Consider the following 17,855-nt stretch of genomic DNA (forward strand, 5'->3'; position numbering starts at 1 on the left):
GGAGGGACACGAGGCAGGGACACGAGGCAGGGACACGAGGGAGGGACACGAGGGAGGGACACGAGGGAGGGACACGAGGGAGGGACACGAGGGAGGGACACGAGGGAGGGACACGAGGGAGGGACACGAGGCAGGAGGCGGAGATTGAATGTCAGTGCTATTTTGGTTTTCTCTCTCTTTTTTTGTCAGGTGGTAAGCGGAACCTCCTGCCCGCCGACCCCAGCCTCCTGCCCTCCGACCCCAGCCTCCGTGACCCCCACTTCAGCCCCTGTGACCCCGACCCCAGCCTCCTGCCCTCCGACCCCAGCCTCCTGCCCTCCGACCCCAGCGTCCCGCCCTCCGACCCCAGCCTCCTGCCCCCCGGACACCCCGCGCCCTACGGCCGAGGCGCCCCGGGCTCTCTTCATGGACGGGAGCCACATCCTGGAGGTGCTGAGGAAGCTGAAGGAGGCCAACTCGCTGGTCCCCCGCCGCCCGCAGCCCCTGGCCGAGCCTGGAGGCCGGGCCGGGCCTCCCTCCCCCCCTCCTCCCCCGCCCCCGGCCCCCCGCTGGGGCCCAGCGTAGCCCTCCCGGGAAACCGGGCCTCCTCCTCAGGCTCAGTCCCCCAGCCTCCCAGGGCCTCGTGGAGCCGGCCCCCGGGGTGCAAGGAGCAGCCGCCCGGCCCAGCGGGGGGAGAGCCCCGCCCGGCCTCCCGGGCTAGGCCCCGGCCCGGGGAGAGGGACCGGGGGGGGCCGTTCCCCCCGCTCCCTGAGGAAGGAGTTGGGCCTGTCGGCCTCCCCTCTCAGGCCCGCCCGGGAGGGCAGCGAGGACACCTCGGTGTCAAGCGCGAGCCGGGCCCGTAGGGCAGCCCTCCAGGCCAAGGCTGTAACCCAGACCCTGGCCCTACCTCAGCCCCAGGCCCTTCCTCCGCCGCAGGCCCAGGCCCAACCCCAGGGCCTCCGGAAGCTTCCTGGCAACGCCAGAAGCCCGGTATCTCCGGGAAAGCTGGCCAGCCAGAGGGAAGCCACCCCCAAGGGCGTCCCCAAACCCGTGGGCCCAGCCCAGGGCGAGAGGGTACCTCCCGGGGCAGGGCCGGCCGAAACCCGGCCCCTGGCCCCGCAGGCCCCCTCTACCATCGAGGAGAAGGTGATGAGGGGCATCGAGGAGAACATGCGGCGGTTGAGGCCGCAGGCTGGAGACGCCAAGCCGCTGAAGGTGCCGGCTGGCGGGGGAGGCGGGAGCAGTGGTGGGCCCTCCTCCCTGGCCACCTGGTTTGGATTCCACAGGAGCAAGCTCCCGGCCATGGTGCTGGGCAGGAAGGAGCAGGCCAGGCCAGCTGGGCAGAGGGGAGAGGCCCAGGCTCTCGGCCGGAGGAGGCCTCACAGGGACCAAGAGGCCAAGAGAGGCCTCCCTCGAGACCCAGGGAGGGTGGGCTTCAGGGAGGAGGCCGAGGAGGAGGTGGAGGAGGAGGGAGTGCAGGCTCCAAGCGTTGGCACAGGAGAGGGGACTGACAGCTTCATGCAACAGCTGCTCAACAGGTAAAGGCGTCAGCCCCCCAGTCCCCACCACCATTCTCCCCCCAATCCCACTCTCCCCCACCCCCATTCTCCCCCCACTCCCATTCTCCCCCCACTCCCATTCTCCCCCCACTCCCATTCTCCCCCCACTCCCATTCTCCCCCCACTCCCATTCTCCCCCCACTCCCATTCTCCCCCCACTCCCATTCTCCCCCAACCCCATTCTCCCCCCCACACCCATTCTCCCCCCCACACCCATTCTCCCCCCCACACCCATTCTCCCCCCACTCCCATTCTCCCCCCACTCCCACTCTCCCCCACCCCCATTCTCCCCCACCACCATTCTCCCCCCACTCCCACTCTCCCCCACACCCATTCTCCCCCCACCCCCATTCTCCCCCCACTCCCACTCTCCCCCCACTCCCACTCTCCCCCCACTCCCACTCTCCCCCACCCCCATTCTCCCCCACCCCCATTCTCCCCCACCCCCATTCTCCCCCCACTCCCATTCTCCCCCACCGCCATTCTCCCCCACTGCCATTCTCGCCCCCCACCACTCTCCCCCCCACCACCATTCCCGCTCCCAACAACCCTCCCGTCCTCCAATTGTTGAGCGGGAGGAGGTTACAGAGATAGGGAGGGTTGTAGGGGCTGGAGGAGGTTACAGAGATAGGGAGGGGTGTAGGGGGCTGGAGGAGGTTACAGAGATAGGGAGGGGTGTAGGGGACTGGAGGAGGTTACAGAGATAGGGAGGTGTGTAGGGGGCTGGAGGAGGTTACATAGATAGGGGAGGGGTGTAGGGGACTGGAGGAGGTTACAGAGATAGGGAGGGGTGTAGGGGGCTGGAGGAGGTTACAGAGATATGGAGGGGTGTAGGGGACTGGAGGAGGTTACAGAGATAGGGAGGTGTGTAGGGGGCTGGAGGAGGGTACAGAGATAGGGAGGGGTGTAGGTGTATGGAGGAGGTTACAGAGATAGGGAGGGGTGTAGGGGGCTGGAGGAGGTTACAGAGATAGGGAGGGGTGTAGGGGACTGGAGGAGGTTACAGAGATAGGGAGGGGTGTAGGGGACTGGAGGAGGTTACAGAGATAGGGAGGGGTGTAGGGGGCTGGAGGAGGTTACAGAGATAGTGAGGGGTGTAGGGGACTGGAGGAGGTTACAGAGATAGGGAGGGGTGTAGGGGCTAGAGGAGGTTACAGAGATAGGGAGGGTTGTAGGGGGCTGGAGGAGGTTACAGAGATAGGGAGGGTTCTAGGGGACTGGAGGAGGTTGCAGAGATCGGGAGGGTTGTAGGGGACTGGAGGAGGTTACAGAGATAGGGAGGGTTGTAGGGGACTGGAGGAGGTTACAGAGATAGGGAGGGTTGTAGGGGGCTGGAGGAGGTTACAGAGATAGGGAGGGTTCCAGGTGACTGGAGGAGGTTACAGAGATAGGGAGGGGTGTAGGGGAATGGAGGAGGTTACAGAGATAGGGAGGGGGGAAGGGGGCTGGAGGAGGTTACAGAGATAGGGAGGGGTGTAGGGGGCTGGACGAGGTTACAGAGATAGGGAGGGGTGTAGGGGACTGGAGGAGGTTACAGAGATAGGGAGGGGTGTAGGGAGCTGGAGGAGGGTACAGAGATAGGGAGGGGTGTAGGGGACTGGAGGAGGTTACAGAGATAGGGAAGGGTGTAGGGGCTGGAGGAGGTTACAGAGATAGGGAGGGGTGTAGGGGCTGGAGGAGGTTACAGTGATAGGGAGGGTTGTAGGGGACTGGAGGAGGTTACAGAGATAGGGATGGGTGTAGGGGACTGGAGGAGGTTACAGTGATAGGGAGGGGTGTAGGGGGACTGGAGGAGGTTACAGAGATAGGAAGGGGTGGAGGGGGCTGGAGGAGGTTACAGAGATAGGGAGGGGTGTAGGGGGCTGGAGGAGGTTACAGAGATAGGAAGGGGTGTAGGGGGCTGGAGGAGGTTACAGAGATAGGGAGGGGTGTAGGGGGGCTGGAGGAGGTTACAGAGAAAGGGAGGGGTGTAGGGGCTGGAGGAGGTTACAGAGATAGGGAGGGTTGTAGGGGCTGGAGGAGGTTACAGAGATAGGGAGGGTTGTAGGGGCTGGAGGAGGGTACAGAGATAGGGAGGGTTGTAGGGACTGGAGGAGGTTACAGAGATAGGGAGGGTTGTAGGGGCTGGAGGAGGTTACAGAGATAGGGAGGGGGTGTAGGGGGGCTGGAGGAGGTTACAGAGATAGGGAGGGGTGTAGGGGCTGGACGAGGTTACAGAGATAGGGAGGGGTGTAGGGGCTGGAGGAGGTTACAGAGATAGGGAGGGGTGTAGGGGGCTGGAGGAGGTTACAGAGATAGGGAAGGGTGTAGGGGGCTGGAGGAGGTTACAGAGATAGGGAGGGGTGTAGGGGGCTGGAGGAGGTTACAGAGATAGGGAAGGGTGTAGGGGGCTGGAGGAGGTTACAGAGATAGGGAGGGGTGTAGGGGGCTGGAGGAGGTTACAGAGATAGGGAGGGTTGTAGGGGCTGGAGGAGGTTACAGAGATAGGGAGGGTTGTAGGGGCTGGAGGAGGTTACAGAGGTAGGGAGGGGTGTAGGGGGCTGGAGGAGGTTACAGAGCTAGGGAGGGGTGTAGGGGGCTGGAGGAGGTTACAGAGATAGGGAAGGGTGTAGGGGGCTGGAGGAGGTTACAGAGATAGGGAGGGGTGTAGGGACTGGAGGAGGTTACAGAGATAGGGAGGGGTGTAGGGGGCTGGAGGAGGTTACAGAGATAGGGAGGGGTGTAGGGGGCTGGAGAGGAGGTTACAGAGATAGGGAAGGGTGTAGGGGGCTGGAGGAGGTTACAGAGATAGGGAGGGGTGTAGGGGACTGGAGGAGGTTGCAGAGATGGGGAGGTGTGTAGGGGACTGGAGGAGGTTACAGAGATAGGGAGGGGTGTAGGGGACTGGAGGAGGTTGCAGAGATGGGGAGGTGTGTAGGGGACTGGAGGAGGTTACAGAGATAGGGAGGGGTGTAGGGGGCTGGAGGAGGTTACAGAGATAGGGAGGGGTGTAGGGGACTGGAGGAGGTTACAGAGATAGGGAGGGATGTAGGGGGCTAGAGTAGGTTACAGAGATAGGGAGGGGTGTAGGGGGCTGGAGGAGGTTACAGAGATAGGGAGGGGTGTAGGGGGCTGGAGGAGGTTACAGAGATAGGGAGGGTGTAGGGGACTGGATGAGGTTACAGAGATAGGGAGTGGTGTAGGGAGCTGGAGGAGGTTACAGAGATCGGGAGGGGTGTAGAGGGCTGGAGGAGGTTACAGAGATCGGGAGGGGTGTAGGGGGCTGGAGGAGGTTACAGAGATCGGGAGGGGTGTAGGGGGCTGGAGGAGGTTACAGAGATAGGGAGGGGTGTAGGGGGCTGGAGGAGGTTACAGAGATCGGGAGGGGTGTAGGGGGGCTGGAGGAGGTTACAGAGATCGGGAGGGGTGTAGGGGGCTGGAGGAGGTTACAGAGATAGGGAGGGTTGTAGGGGCTGGAGGAGGTTACAGAGATAGGGAGGGTTGTAGGGGCTGGAGGAGGTTACAGAGGTAGGGAGGGGTGTAGGGGGCTGGAGGAGGTTACAGAGATAGGGAGGGGTGTAGGGGGCTGGAGGAGGTTACAGAGATAGGGAAGGGTGTAGGGGGCTGGAGGAGGTTACAGAGATAGGGAGGGGTGTAGGGACTGGAGGAGGTTACAGAGATAGGGAGGGGTGTAGGGGGCTGGAGGAGGTTACAGAGATAGGGAGGGGTGTAGGGGGCTGGAGAGGAGGTTACAGAGATAGGGAAGGGTGTAGGGGGCTGGAGGAGGCTACAGAGATAGGGAGGGGTGTAGGGGACTGGAGGAGGTTGCAGAGATGGGGAGGTGTGTAGGGGACTGGAGGAGGTTACAGAGATAGGGAGGGGTGTAGGGGACTGGAGGAGGTTGCAGAGATGGGGAGGTGTGTAGGGGACTGGAGGAGGTTACAGAGATAGGGAGGGGTGTAGGGGGCTGGAGGAGGTTACAGAGATAGGGAGGGGTGTAGGGGACTGGAGGAGGTTACAGAGATAGGGAGGGATGTAGGGGGCTAGAGTAGGTTACAGAGATAGGGAGGGGTGTAGGGGGCTGGAGGAGGTTACAGAGATAGGGAGGGGTGTAGGGGGCTGGAGGAGGTTACAGAGATAGGGAGGGTGTAGGGGACTGGATGAGGTTACAGAGATAGGGAGTGGTGTAGGGAGCTGGAGGAGGTTACAGAGATCGGGAGGGGTGTAGGGGGCTGGAGGAGGTTACAGAGATCGGGAGGGGTGTAGGGGGCTGGAGGAGGTTACAGAGATAGGGAGGGGTGTAGGGGGCTGGAGGAGGTTACAGAGATCGGGAGGGGTGTAGGGGGGCTGGAGGAGGTTACAGAGATCGGGAGGGGTGTAGGGGCCTGGAGGAGGTTACAGAGATAGGGAGGGTGGGAGGGGCTGGAGTGGTGAGGAGGGGAGTTGAGGTTTGTTGCTGGGGACTCTGTGATGTTCTCTGTGCCAATAGGGTTGAGGGGAAACATTCCTGGCTGACCAGCGAGCTGAACAAGGCGACATTGTACCAAAGCCGAGCGGAGCAGCAATCCAGCGGTCAGGCGGCGGATGCCTGGAGTAACGGACTGGTCAGACGGGAGCACCTCGGCGCGAAGACCTCGGACGCCTCGAAGGGGCCAGTCGTCAGCCACCTGCGCTGCAGCGAAGACATCCATCAATTGGAGAAGGTGACGGAGCCCTTGAAACCGCCAAACAGAGTGTGGAACCCTGTTGCTCACGGATGGAGTGCAGGCCCTCCCACGGTGCGGAGCTCCCTCAGCACTGACCCTCCCACGGTGCGGAGCTCCCTCCGCACTGGCCCTCCCACAGTGCGGAGCTCCCTCAGCACTGACCCTCCCACAGTGCGGCGCTCCCTCAGCACTGACCCTCCCACAGTGCGGAGCTCCCTCAGCACTGACCCTCCCACAGTGCGGCGCTCCCTCAGCACTGACCCTCCCACAGTGCGGAGCTCCCTCAGCACTGACCCTCCAACAGTGCGGCGCTCCCTCAGCACTGAGCCTCCCACAGTGCGGCGCTCCCTCAGCACTGACCCTCCCACAGTGCGGCGCTCCCTCAGCACTGACCCTCCTACAGTGCGGAGCTCCCTCAGCACTGACCCTCCTACAGTGCGGAGCTCCCTCAGCACTGACCCTCCCACAGTGCGGCGCTCCCTCAGCACTGACCTTCCCACAGTGCGGCGCTCCCTCAGCACTGACCCTCCTACAGTACGGAGCTCCCTCAGCACTGACCCTCCCACAGTGCGGCGCTCCCTCAGCACTGACCCTCCCACAGTGCGGCCCTCCCTCAGCACTGACCCTCCCACAGTGCGGAGCTCCCTCAGCACTGACCCTCCCACAGTGCGGATCTCCCTCAGCACTGACCCTCCCACAGTGCGGAGCTCCCTCAGCACTGACCCTCCCACAGTGCGGAGCTCCCTCAGCACTGACCCTCCCACGGTGCGGAGCTCCCTCAGCACTGACCCTCCCACGGTGCGGAGCTGCCTCAGCACTGACCCTCCCACGGTGCGGAGCTCCCTCAGCACTGACCCTCCCACGGTGCGGAGCTCCCTCAGCACTGACCCTCCCACAGTGCGGCGCTCCCTCAGCACTGACCCTCCCACGGTGCGGAGCTCCCTCAGCACTGACCCTCCCACAGTGCGGAGCTCCCTCAGCACTGACCCTCCCACAGTGCGGAGCTCCCTCAGCACTGACCCTCCCACAATGCGGCGCTCCCTCAGCACTGACCCTCCCACAGTGCGGCGCTCCCTCAGCACTCACCCTCCCGCAGTGCGGAGCTCCCTCAGCACTGACCCTCCCACGGTGCGGCGCTCCCTCAGCACTCACCCTCCCGCAGTGCGGAGCTCCCTCAGCACTGACCCTCCCACGGTGCGGAGCTCCCTCAGCACTGACCCTCCCACAGTGCGGCGCTCCCTCAGCACTGACCCTCCCACAGTGCGGAGCTCCCTCAGCACTGACCCTCCCACAGTGCGGCGCTCCCTCAGCACTGACCCTCCCACAGTGCGGCGCTCCCTCAGCACTGACCCTCCCACAGTGCGGAGCTCCCTCAGCACCGACCCTCCCACAGTGCGGCGCTCTCTCAGCACTGACCCTCCCACAGTGCGGCGCTCCCTCAGCACCGACCCTCCCACAGTGCGGCGCTCCCTCAGCACTGACCCTCCCGCAGTGCGGCGCTCCCTCAGCACCGACCCTCCCACAGTGCGGCGCTCCCTCAGCACTGACCCTCCCGCAGTGCGGCGCTCCCTCAGCACTGACCCTCCCACAGTGCGGCGCTCTCTCAGCACTGACCCTCCACAGTGCGGAGCTCCCTCAGCACTGACCCTCCCACAGTGCGGAGCTCCCTCAGCACTGACCCTCCCACGGTGCGGAGCTCCCTCAGCACTGACCCTCCCACAGTGCGGCGCTCCCTCAGCACTGACCCTCCCACAGTGCGGCGCCCCCTCAGCACTGACCCTCCCACAGCGCGGAGCTCCCTCAGCACTGACACTCCCACAGTGCGGAGCTCCCTCAGCACTGACCCTCCCACAGTGCGGAGCTCCCTCAGCACTGACCCTCCCACAGTGCGGAGCTCCCTCAGCACTGACCCTCCCACAGTGCGGCGCTCCCTCAGCACTGACCCTCCCACAGCGCGGAGCTCCCTCAGCACTGACACTCCCACAGTGTGGAGCTCCCTCAGCACTGACCCTCCCACAGTGCGGCGCTCCCTCAGCACCGACCCTCCCACAGTGCGGAGCTCCCTCAGCACTGACCCTCCCACAGTGCGGCGCTCCCTCAGCACTGACACTCCCACAGTGCGGAGCTCCCTCAGCACTGACCCTCCCACAGTGCGGCGCTCCCTCAGCACTGACACTCCCACAGTGCGGAGCTCCCTCAGCACGGACCCTCCCACAGTGCGGAGCTCCCTCAGCACTGACCCTCCCACAGTGCGGAGCTCCCTCAGCACCGACCCTCCCACAGTGCGGCGCTCTCTCAGCACTGACCCTCCCACGGTGCGGCGCTCCCTCAGCACTGACCCTCCCACAGTGCGGAGCTCCCTCAGCACTGACCCTCCCACGGTGCGGAGCTCCCTCAGCACTGACCCTCCCACAGTGCGGAGCTCCCTCAGCACCGACCCTCCCACGGTGCGGAGCTCCCTCAGCACTGACCCTCCCACAGTGCGGAGCTCCCTCAGCACTGACCCTCCCACGGTGCGGAGCTCCCTCAGCACTGACCCTCCCACAGTGCGGAGCTCCCTCAGCACCGACCCTCCCACAGTGCGGCGCTCCCTCAGCACTGACCCTCCCGCAGTGCGGCGCTCCCTCAGCACTGACCCTCCCACAGTGCGGCGCTCTCTCAGCACTGACCCTCCCACAGTGCGGAGCTCCCTCAGCACTGACCCTCCCACAGTGCGGAGCTCCCTCAGCACCGACCCTCCCACAGTGCGGCGCTCTCTCAGCACTGACCCTCCCACAGTGCGGCGCTCCCTCAGCACTGACCCTCCCAAGGTGCGGAGCTCCCTCAGCACTGACCCTCCCACAGTGCGGAGCTCCCTCAGCATTGACCCACCCACAGTGCGGCGCTCCCTCAGCACTCACCCTCCCACAGTGCGGTGCTCCCTCAGCACTGACCCACCCACAGTGCGGCACTCCCTCAGCACTGACCCTCCCACAGTGCGGTGCTCCCTCAGCACTGACCCTCCCACAGTGCGGCGCTCTCTCAGCACTGACCCTCCCACAGTGCGGCGCTCCCTCAGCACTGACCCTCCCACGGTGCGGAGCTCCCTCAGCACTGACCCTCCCACAGTGCGGCGCTCCCTCAGCACTGACCCTCCCACAGTGCGGCGCCCCCTCAGCACTGACCCTCCCACAGCGCGGAGCTCCCTCAGCACTGACACTCCCACAGTGCGGAGCTCCCTCAGCACTGACCCTCCCACAGTGCGGCGCTCCCTCAGCACTGACCCTCCCACAGCGCGGAGCTCCCTCAGCACTGACACTCCCACAGTGTGGAGCTCCCTCAGCACTGACCCTCCCACAGTGCGGCGCTCCCTCAGCACCGACCCTCCCACAGTGCGGAGCTCCCTCAGCACTGACCCTCCCACAGTGCGGAGCTCCCTCAGCACTGACCCTCCCACAGTGCGGCGCTCCCTCAGCACTGACACTCCCACAGTGCGGAGCTCCCTCAGCACTGACCCTCCCACAGTGCGGCGCTCCCTCAGCACTGACCCCCCCACAGTGCGGTGCTCCCTCAGCACTGACCCTCCCACAGTGCGGCGCTCCCTCAGCACTGACCCTCCCACAGTGCGGCGCTCCCTCAGCACTGACACTCCCACAGTGCGGAGCTCCCTCAGCACCGACCCTCCCACAGTGCGGCTCTCCCTCAGCACTGACCCTCCCATAGTGCGGCCCTCCCTCAGCACTGACCCTCCCACAGTGCGGAGCTCCCTCAGCACTGACCCTCCCACAGTGCGGAGCTCCCTCAGCATTGACCCACCCACAGTGCGGCACTCCCTCAGCACTGACCCTCCCACAGCACTGACCCTCCCACAGTGCGGCGCTCCCTCAGCACCGACCCTCCCACAGTGCGGCGCTCCCTCAGCACTGACCCTCCCACAGTGCGGAGCTCCCTCAGCATTGACCCTCCCACAGTGCGGTGCTCCCTCAGCACTGACCCTCCCACAGTGCGGTGCTCCCTCAGCACTGACACTCCCACAGTGCGGCGTTCCCTCAGCACTGACCCTCCCACAGTGCGGAGCTCCCTCAGCACTGACCCTCCCACAGTGCGGCGCTCCCTCAGCACTGACCCTCCCACAGTGCGGTGCTCCCTCAGCACTGACACTCCCACAGTGCGGCGTTCCCTCAGCACTGACCCTCCCACAGTGCGGCGCTCCCTGAGCACTGACCCTCCCACAGTGCGGTGCTCCCTCAGCACTGACCCTCCCACAGTGCGGCGCTCCCTCAGGACTGACCCTCCCACAGTGCGGAGCTCCCTCAGCACTGACCCTCCCACGGTGCGGAGCTCCCTCAGCACTGACCCTCCCACAGTGCGGAGCTCCCTCAGCACCGACCCTCCCACAGTGCGGCGCTCCCTCAGCACTGACCCTCCCGCAGTGCGGCGCTCCCTCAGCACTGACCCTCCCACAGTGCGGCGCTCTCTCAGCACTGACCCTCCCACAGTGCGGAGCTCCCTCAGCACTGACCCTCCCACAGTGCGGAGCTCCCTCAGCACCGACCCTCCCACAGTGCGGCGCTCTCTCAGCACTGACCCTCCCACAGTGCGGCGCTCCCTCAGCACTGACCCTCCCAAGGTGCGGAGCTCCCTCAGCACTGACCCTCCCACAGTGCGGAGCTCCCTCAGCATTGACCCACCCACAGTGCGGCGCTCCCTCAGCACTCACCCTCCCACAGTGCGGTGCTCCCTCAGCACTGACCCACCCACAGTGCGGCACTCCCTCAGCACTGACCCTCCCACAGTGCGGTGCTCCCTCAGCACTGACCCTCCCACAGTGCGGCGCTCTCTCAGCACTGACCCTCCCACAGTGCGGCGCTCCCTCAGCACTGACCCTCCCACGGTGCGGAGCTCCCTCAGCACTGACCCTCCCACAGTGCGGCGCTCCCTCAGCACTGACCCTCCCACAGTGCGGCGCCCCCTCAGCACTGACCCTCCCACAGCGCGGAGCTCCCTCAGCACTGACACTCCCACAGTGCGGAGCTCCCTCAGCACTGACCCTCCCACAGTGCGGCGCTCCCTCAGCACTGACCCTCCCACAGCGCGGAGCTCCCTCAGCACTGACACTCCCACAGTGTGGAGCTCCCTCAGCACTGACCCTCCCACAGTGCGGCGCTCCCTCAGCACCGACCCTCCCACAGTGCGGAGCTCCCTCAGCACTGACCCTCCCACAGTGCGGAGCTCCCTCAGCACTGACCCTCCCACAGTGCGGCGCTCCCTCAGCACTGACACTCCCACAGTGCGGAGCTCCCTCAGCACTGACCCTCCCACAGTGCGGCGCTCCCTCAGCACTGACCCCCCCACAGTGCGGTGCTCCCTCAGCACTGACCCTCCCACAGTGCGGCGCTCCCTCAGCACTGACCCTCCCACAGTGCGGCGCTCCCTCAGCACTGACACTCCCACAGTGCGGAGCTCCCTCAGCACCGACCCTCCCACAGTGCGGCGCTCCCTCAGCACTGACCCTCCCACAGTGCGGCGCTCCCTCAGCACTGACCCTCCCACAGTGCGGAGATCCCTCAGCACTGACCCTCCCACAGTGCGGAGCTCCCTCAGCATTGACCCACCCACAGTGCGGCACTCCCTCAGCACTGACCCTCCCACAGCACTGACCCTCCCACAGTGCGGCGCTCCCTCAGCACCGACCCTCCCACAGTGCGGCGCTCCCTCAGCACTGACCCTCCCACAGTGCGGAGCTCCCTCAGCATTGACCCTCCCACAGTGCGGTGCTCCCTCAGCACTGACCCTCCCACAGTGCGGTGCTCCCTCAGCACTGACACTCCCACAGTGCGGCGTTCCCTCAGCACTGACCCTCCCACAGTGCGGAGCTCCCTCAGCACTGACCCTCCCACAGTGCGGCGCTCCCTCAGCACTGACCCTCCCACAGTGCGGTGCTCCCTCAGCACTGACACTCCCACAGTGCGGCGTTCCCTCAGCACTGACCCTCCCACAGTGCGGCGCTCCCTGAGCACTGACCCTCCCACAGTGCGGTGCTCCCTCAGCACTGACCCTCCCACAGTGCGGCGCTCCCTCAGGACTGACCCTCCCACAGTGCGGAGCTCCCTCAGCACTGACCCTCCCACAGTGCGGCACTCCCCCAGCACTGACCCTCCCACAGTGCGGTGCTCACTCAGCACTGACCCTCCCACAGTGCGGCGCTCCCTCAGCACTGACCCTCCCACAGTGCGGCGCTCCCTCAGCACTGACCCTCACACAGTGCGGCGCTCCCTCAGCACTGACCCTCCCACAGTGCGGCTCTCCCTCAGCACTGACCCTCCCATAGTGCGACACTCCCTCAGCACTGACCCTCCCACAATGCGGCACTCCCTCAGCACTGACCCTCCCACAGTGCGGCTCTCCCTCAGCACTGACCCTCCCATAGTGCGGCCCTCCCTCAGCACTGACCCTCCCACAGCCCGGCGCTCCCTCAGCACTGACTCTCCCACAGCGCGGCGCTCCCTCAGCACTGACCCTCCCACAGTGCGGCGCTCCCTCAGCACTGACCCTCCCACAGTGCGGCGCTCCCTCAGCACTGACCCTCCCACAGTGGGGCGCTCCCTCAGCACTGACCCTCCCACAGTGCGGCACTACCTCAGCACTGACCCTCCCACAGTGTGGAGCTCCCTCAGCACTGACCCACCCACAGTGCGGAGCTCCCTCAGCACTGACCCTCCACAGTGCGGCGCTCCCTCAGCACTGACCCTCCCACAGTGCGGAGCTCCCTCAGCACTGACCCTCCCACAGTGCGGAGCTCCCTCAGCACTGACCCTCCCACAGTGCGGAGCTCCCTCAGCACTGACCCTCCCACAATGCGGCGCTCCCTCAGCACTGACCCTCCCACAGTGCGGCTCTCCCTTAGCACTGTCCCTCCCATAGTGCGGCACTCCCTCAGCACTGACCCTCCCACAGTGCCGCGCTCCCTCAGCACTGACTCTCCCACAGCGCGGCGCTCCCTCAGCACTGACCCTCCCACAATGTGGCGCTCCCTCAGCACTGACCCTCCCACAGTGCGGAGGTCCTCAGCACTGACCATCCCACAGTGCGGCACTCCCTCAGCACTGACCCTCCCACAGTGCGGCACTCCCTCAGCACTGACCCTCCCACAAAGCGGCGCTCCCTCAGCACTGAACCTCCCACAAAGCGGCGGTCCCTCAACACTGACCCTCCCACAGTGCGGCGCTCCCTCAGCACTGACCCTCCCACAGTGCGGCACTCCCTCAGCACTGACCCTCCCACAGTGCGGAGCTCCCTCAGCACTGATCCTCCCACAGTGCGGAGCTCCCTCAGCACTGACCCTCCCACAGTGCGGCACTCCCTCAGCACTGACCCTCCCACAGTGCGGCGCTCCCTCAGCACTGACCGTCTTACAGTGCGGAGCTCCCTCAGCACTGACCCTCCCACAGTGCGGCGCTCCCTCAGCACTGACCCTCCCACAGTGCGGAGCTCCCTCAGCACTGACCCTCCAACAATGCGGAGCTCCCTCAGCACCGACCCTCCCACAGTGCGGAGCTCCCTCAGCACTGACCCTCCCACAGTGCGGAGCTCCCTCAGCACTGACCCTCCCACAGTGCGGCGCTCGCTCAGCACTGACCCTCCCACAGTGCGGAGCTCACTCAGCACTGACCCTCCCAGTGCGGAGCTCCCTCAGCACTGACCCTCCCACAGTGCGGAGCTCCCTCAGCACTGACCCTCCCACAGTGCGGCGCTCCCTCAGCACTGACCCTCCCACAGTGCGGAGCTCCCTCAGCACTGACTCTCCCACAGTGCGAAGCTTCCTCAGCACTGAATCTCCCACAGTGTGGAGCTCCCTCAGCACTGACCCTCCCACATTGCGGAGCTCCCTCAGCACTGACCCTCCCACAGTGCGGCGCTCGCTCAGCACTGACCCTCCCACAGTGCGGAGCTCACTCAGCACTGACCCTCCCAGTGCGGAGCTCCCTCAGCACTGACCCTCCCACAGTGCGGAGCTCCCTCAGCACCGACCCTCCCACAGTGCGGAGCTCCCTCAGCACTGACCCTCCCACAGTGCGGCGCTCGCTCAGCACTGACCCTCCCACAGTGCGGAGCTCACTCAGCACTGACCCTCCCAGTGCGGAGCTCCCTCAGCACTGACCCTCCCACAGTGCGGAGCTCCCTCAGCACTGACCCTCCCACAGTGCGGCGCTCCCTCAGCACTGACCCTCCCACAGTGCGGAGCTCCCTCAGCACTGACTCTCCCACAGTGCGGAGCTCCCTCAGCACTGAATCTCCCACAGTGTGGAGCTCCCTCAGCACCGACCCTCCCACAGTGAGGCGCTCCCTCAGCACTGACCCTCCCACAGTGCGGCGCTCCCTCAGCACCGACCCTCCCACAGTGCGGCGCTCCCTCAGCACTGACCCTCCCACAGTGCGGCGCTCCCTCAACACCGACCCCCCCCACAGTGCGGCGCTCCCTCAGCACTGACCCTCCCACAGTGCGGAGCTCCCTCAGCACTGACCCTCCCACAGTGCGGCGCTCCCACAGCACTGACCCTCACACAGTGCGGCACTCCCTCAGCTCCGACCCTCCCACAGTGCGGAGCTCCCTCAGCACTGACCCTCCCACAGTGCGGAGCTCCCTCAGCACTGACCCTCCCACAGTGCGGCGCTCCCTCAGCACTGACCCTCCCACAGTGCGGCACTCCCTCAGCACTGACCGTCCCACAGCACTGACCCTCCCACAGTGCGGCGCTCCCTCAGCACCGACCCTCCCACAGTGCGGAGCTCCCTCAGCACTGACCCTCCCACAGTGCGGAGCTCCCTCAGCACTGACCCTCCCACAGAGCGGAGCTCCCTCAGCACTGACCCTCCACAGTGCGGCGCTCCCTCAGCACCGACCCTCCCACAGTGCGGAGCTCCCTCAGCACTGACCCTCCCACAGTGCGGAGCTCCCTCAGCACTGACCCTCCCACAGAGCGGAGCTCCCTCAGCACTGACCCTCCCACAGTGCGGTGCTCCCTCAGCACTGACCGTCTCACAGTGCGGAGCTCCCTCAGCACTGACCCTCCCATAGTGCGGCGCTCCCTCAGCACTGACACTCCCACAGTGCGGCGTTCCCTCAGCACTGACCCTCCCACAGTGCGGCGCTCCCTCAGCACTGACCCTCCCACAGTGCGGTGCTCACTCAGCACTGACCCTCCCACAGTGCGGCGCTCCCTCAGCACTGACCCTCCCACAGTGCGGCGCTCCCTCAGCACTGACCCTCCCACAGTGCGGTGCTCACTCAGCACTGACCCTCCCACAGTGCGGCGCTCCCTCAGCACTGACCCTCCCACAGTGCGGCTCTCCCTCAGCACTGACCCTCCCATAGTGCGGCACTCCCTCAGCACTGACCCTCCCACAATGCGGCACTCCCTCAGCACTGACCCTCCCACAGTGCGGCTCTCCCTCAGTACTGACCCTCCCACAGTGCGGAGCTCCCTCAGCATTGACCCTCCCACAGTGCGGCGCTCCCTCAGCACTGACTCTCCCACAGCGCGGCGCTCCCTCAGCACTGACCCTCCCACAGTGCGGAGCTCCCTCAGCACTGACCCTCCCACAGAGCGGAGCTCCCTCAGCACTGACCCTCCACAGTGCGGCGCTCCCTCAGCACCGACCCTCCCTCAGCACTGACCCTCCCACAGTGCGGCGCTCCCTCAGCACTGACCCTCCCACAGTGCGGCGCACCCTCAGCACCGACCGTCCCACAGTGCGGCGCTCCCTCAGCACTGACCCTCCCACAGTGCAGTCCTCCCTCAGCACTGACCCTCCCACAGTGCGGAGCTCCCTCAGCACTGACCCTCCCACAGTGCGGAGCTCCCTCAGCACTGACCCTCCCACAGTGCGGAGCTCCCTCAGCACTGACCCTCCCACAGTGCGGAGCTCCCTCAGCACTGACCCTCCCACAGTGCGGAGCTCCCTCAGCACTGACCCTCCCACAGTGCGGCGCTCCCTCAGCACTGAGCCTCCCACAGTGCGGAGCTCCCTCAGCACCGACCCTCCCACAGTGCGGAGCTCCCTCAGCACTGACCCTCCCACAGTGCGGCGCTCCCTCAGCACTGACCCTCCCACAGTGCGGAGCTCCCTCAGCACCGACCCTCCCACAGTGCGGAGCTCCCTCAGCACTGACCGTCCCACAGTGCGGAGCTCCCTCAGCACTGACCCTCCCACAGTGCGGAGCTCCCTCAGCACTGACCCTCCCACAGTGCGGAGCTCCCTCAGCACTGACCCTCCCACAGTGCGGCGATCCCTCAGCACTGACCCTCCCACAGTGCGGAGCTCCCTCAGCACTGACCCTCCCACAGTGCGGAGCTCCCTCAGCACTGACCCTCCCACAGTGCGGAGCTCCCTCAGCACTGACCCTCCCTTGCGTTTCGGTGGGTGATGTGTTGAGTTAATCTGTCCATTGCTTGCTGCAGGTAGAAGATGCCTCTGCCAAATACGACATCACCTCCGACGAAAGTCTGACCGAGATCCTGGCCACTCAAAGCTTTATAGGTACGTCCGCGTGCGACACCGCGCATCGGTGGGTCTGAGGAGGGAGTCCCACATTCTCTCCCACTCCCCGCGGGAGCGAGTCCCACATTCTCCCCACTCCCCGCGGGAGCGAGTCCCACATTCTCCCCACTCCCCGCGGGAGCGAGTCCCACATTCTCCCCCACTCCCCGCGGGAGCGAGTCCCACATTCTCCCCCACTCCCCGCGGGAGCGAGTCCCACATTCTCCCCCACTCCCCGCGGGAGCGAGTCCCACATTCTCCCCCACTCCCCGCGGGAGCGAGTCCCACATTCTCCCCACTCCCCGCGGGAGCGAGTCCCACATTCTCCCCCACTCCCCGCGGGAGCGAGTCCCACATTCTCCCCCACTCCCCGTGGGAACGAGTCCCACATTCTCCCCCACTCCCCGCGGGAGCGAGTCCCACATTCTCCCCACTCCCCGCGGGAGCGAGTCCCACATTCTCCCCACTCCCCGCGGGAGCGAGTCGCACATTCTCCCCACACCCCGCGGGAGCGAGTCCCACATTCTCCCCCACTCCCCGTGGGAACGAGTCCCACATTCTCCCTCACTGCCCACGGGAGCGAGTCCCACATTCTCCCTCACTCCCCGCGGGAGCGAGTCCCACATTCTCCCTCACTCCCCGCGGGAGCGAGTCCCACATTCTCCCTCACTCCCCGTGGGAGCGAGTCCCACATTCTCCCCCTCTCCCCGCGGGAGCGAGTCCCACATTCTCCCTCACTCCCCGCGGGAGCGAGTCCCACATTCTCCCTCACTCCCCGTGGGAGCGAGTCCCACATTCTCCCTCACTCCCCACGGGAGCGAGTCCCACATTCTCCCTCACTCCCCACGGGAGCGAGTCCCACATTCTACCCCACTCCCCGCGGGAACGAGTCCCACATTCTCCCTCACTCCCCAGCGAGTCCCACATTCTCCCTCACTCCCCACGGGAGCGAGTCCCACATTCTCCCACTCCCCGCGGGAGCGAGACCCACATTCTCCCCCACTCCCCGCGGGAGCGAGTCCCACATTCTCCCCACTCCCCGAGGGAGCGAGTCCCACATTCTCCCTCACTCCCCACGGGAGCGAGTCCCACATTCTCCCTCACTCCCCAC

The 17,855-nt window shown here is 65.8% G+C and overlaps 1 protein-coding gene across 1 annotated transcript; it reads left to right on the forward strand.

Moving 5' to 3' along the window:
* Positions 1–741: 741 nt before the first annotated feature.
* On the forward strand, positions 742–16,744 carry LOC140407666 (uncharacterized; the record flags this gene model as incomplete). Its single annotated transcript, XM_072494995.1, has 3 exons — positions 742–1,517; positions 6,007–6,220; positions 16,666–16,744. Coding segments are annotated over exons 1-3 (682 nt in total), but the record flags the coding sequence as incomplete, so codon positions are not given.
* Between the last annotated feature and the right edge of the window lie 1,111 nt (positions 16,745–17,855).

This window comes from Scyliorhinus torazame, unplaced genomic scaffold, assembly GCF_047496885.1.
Source record: "Scyliorhinus torazame isolate Kashiwa2021f unplaced genomic scaffold, sScyTor2.1 scaffold_1770, whole genome shotgun sequence".
Classification (NCBI taxonomy): Eukaryota; Metazoa; Chordata; class Chondrichthyes; order Carcharhiniformes; family Scyliorhinidae; genus Scyliorhinus; species Scyliorhinus torazame.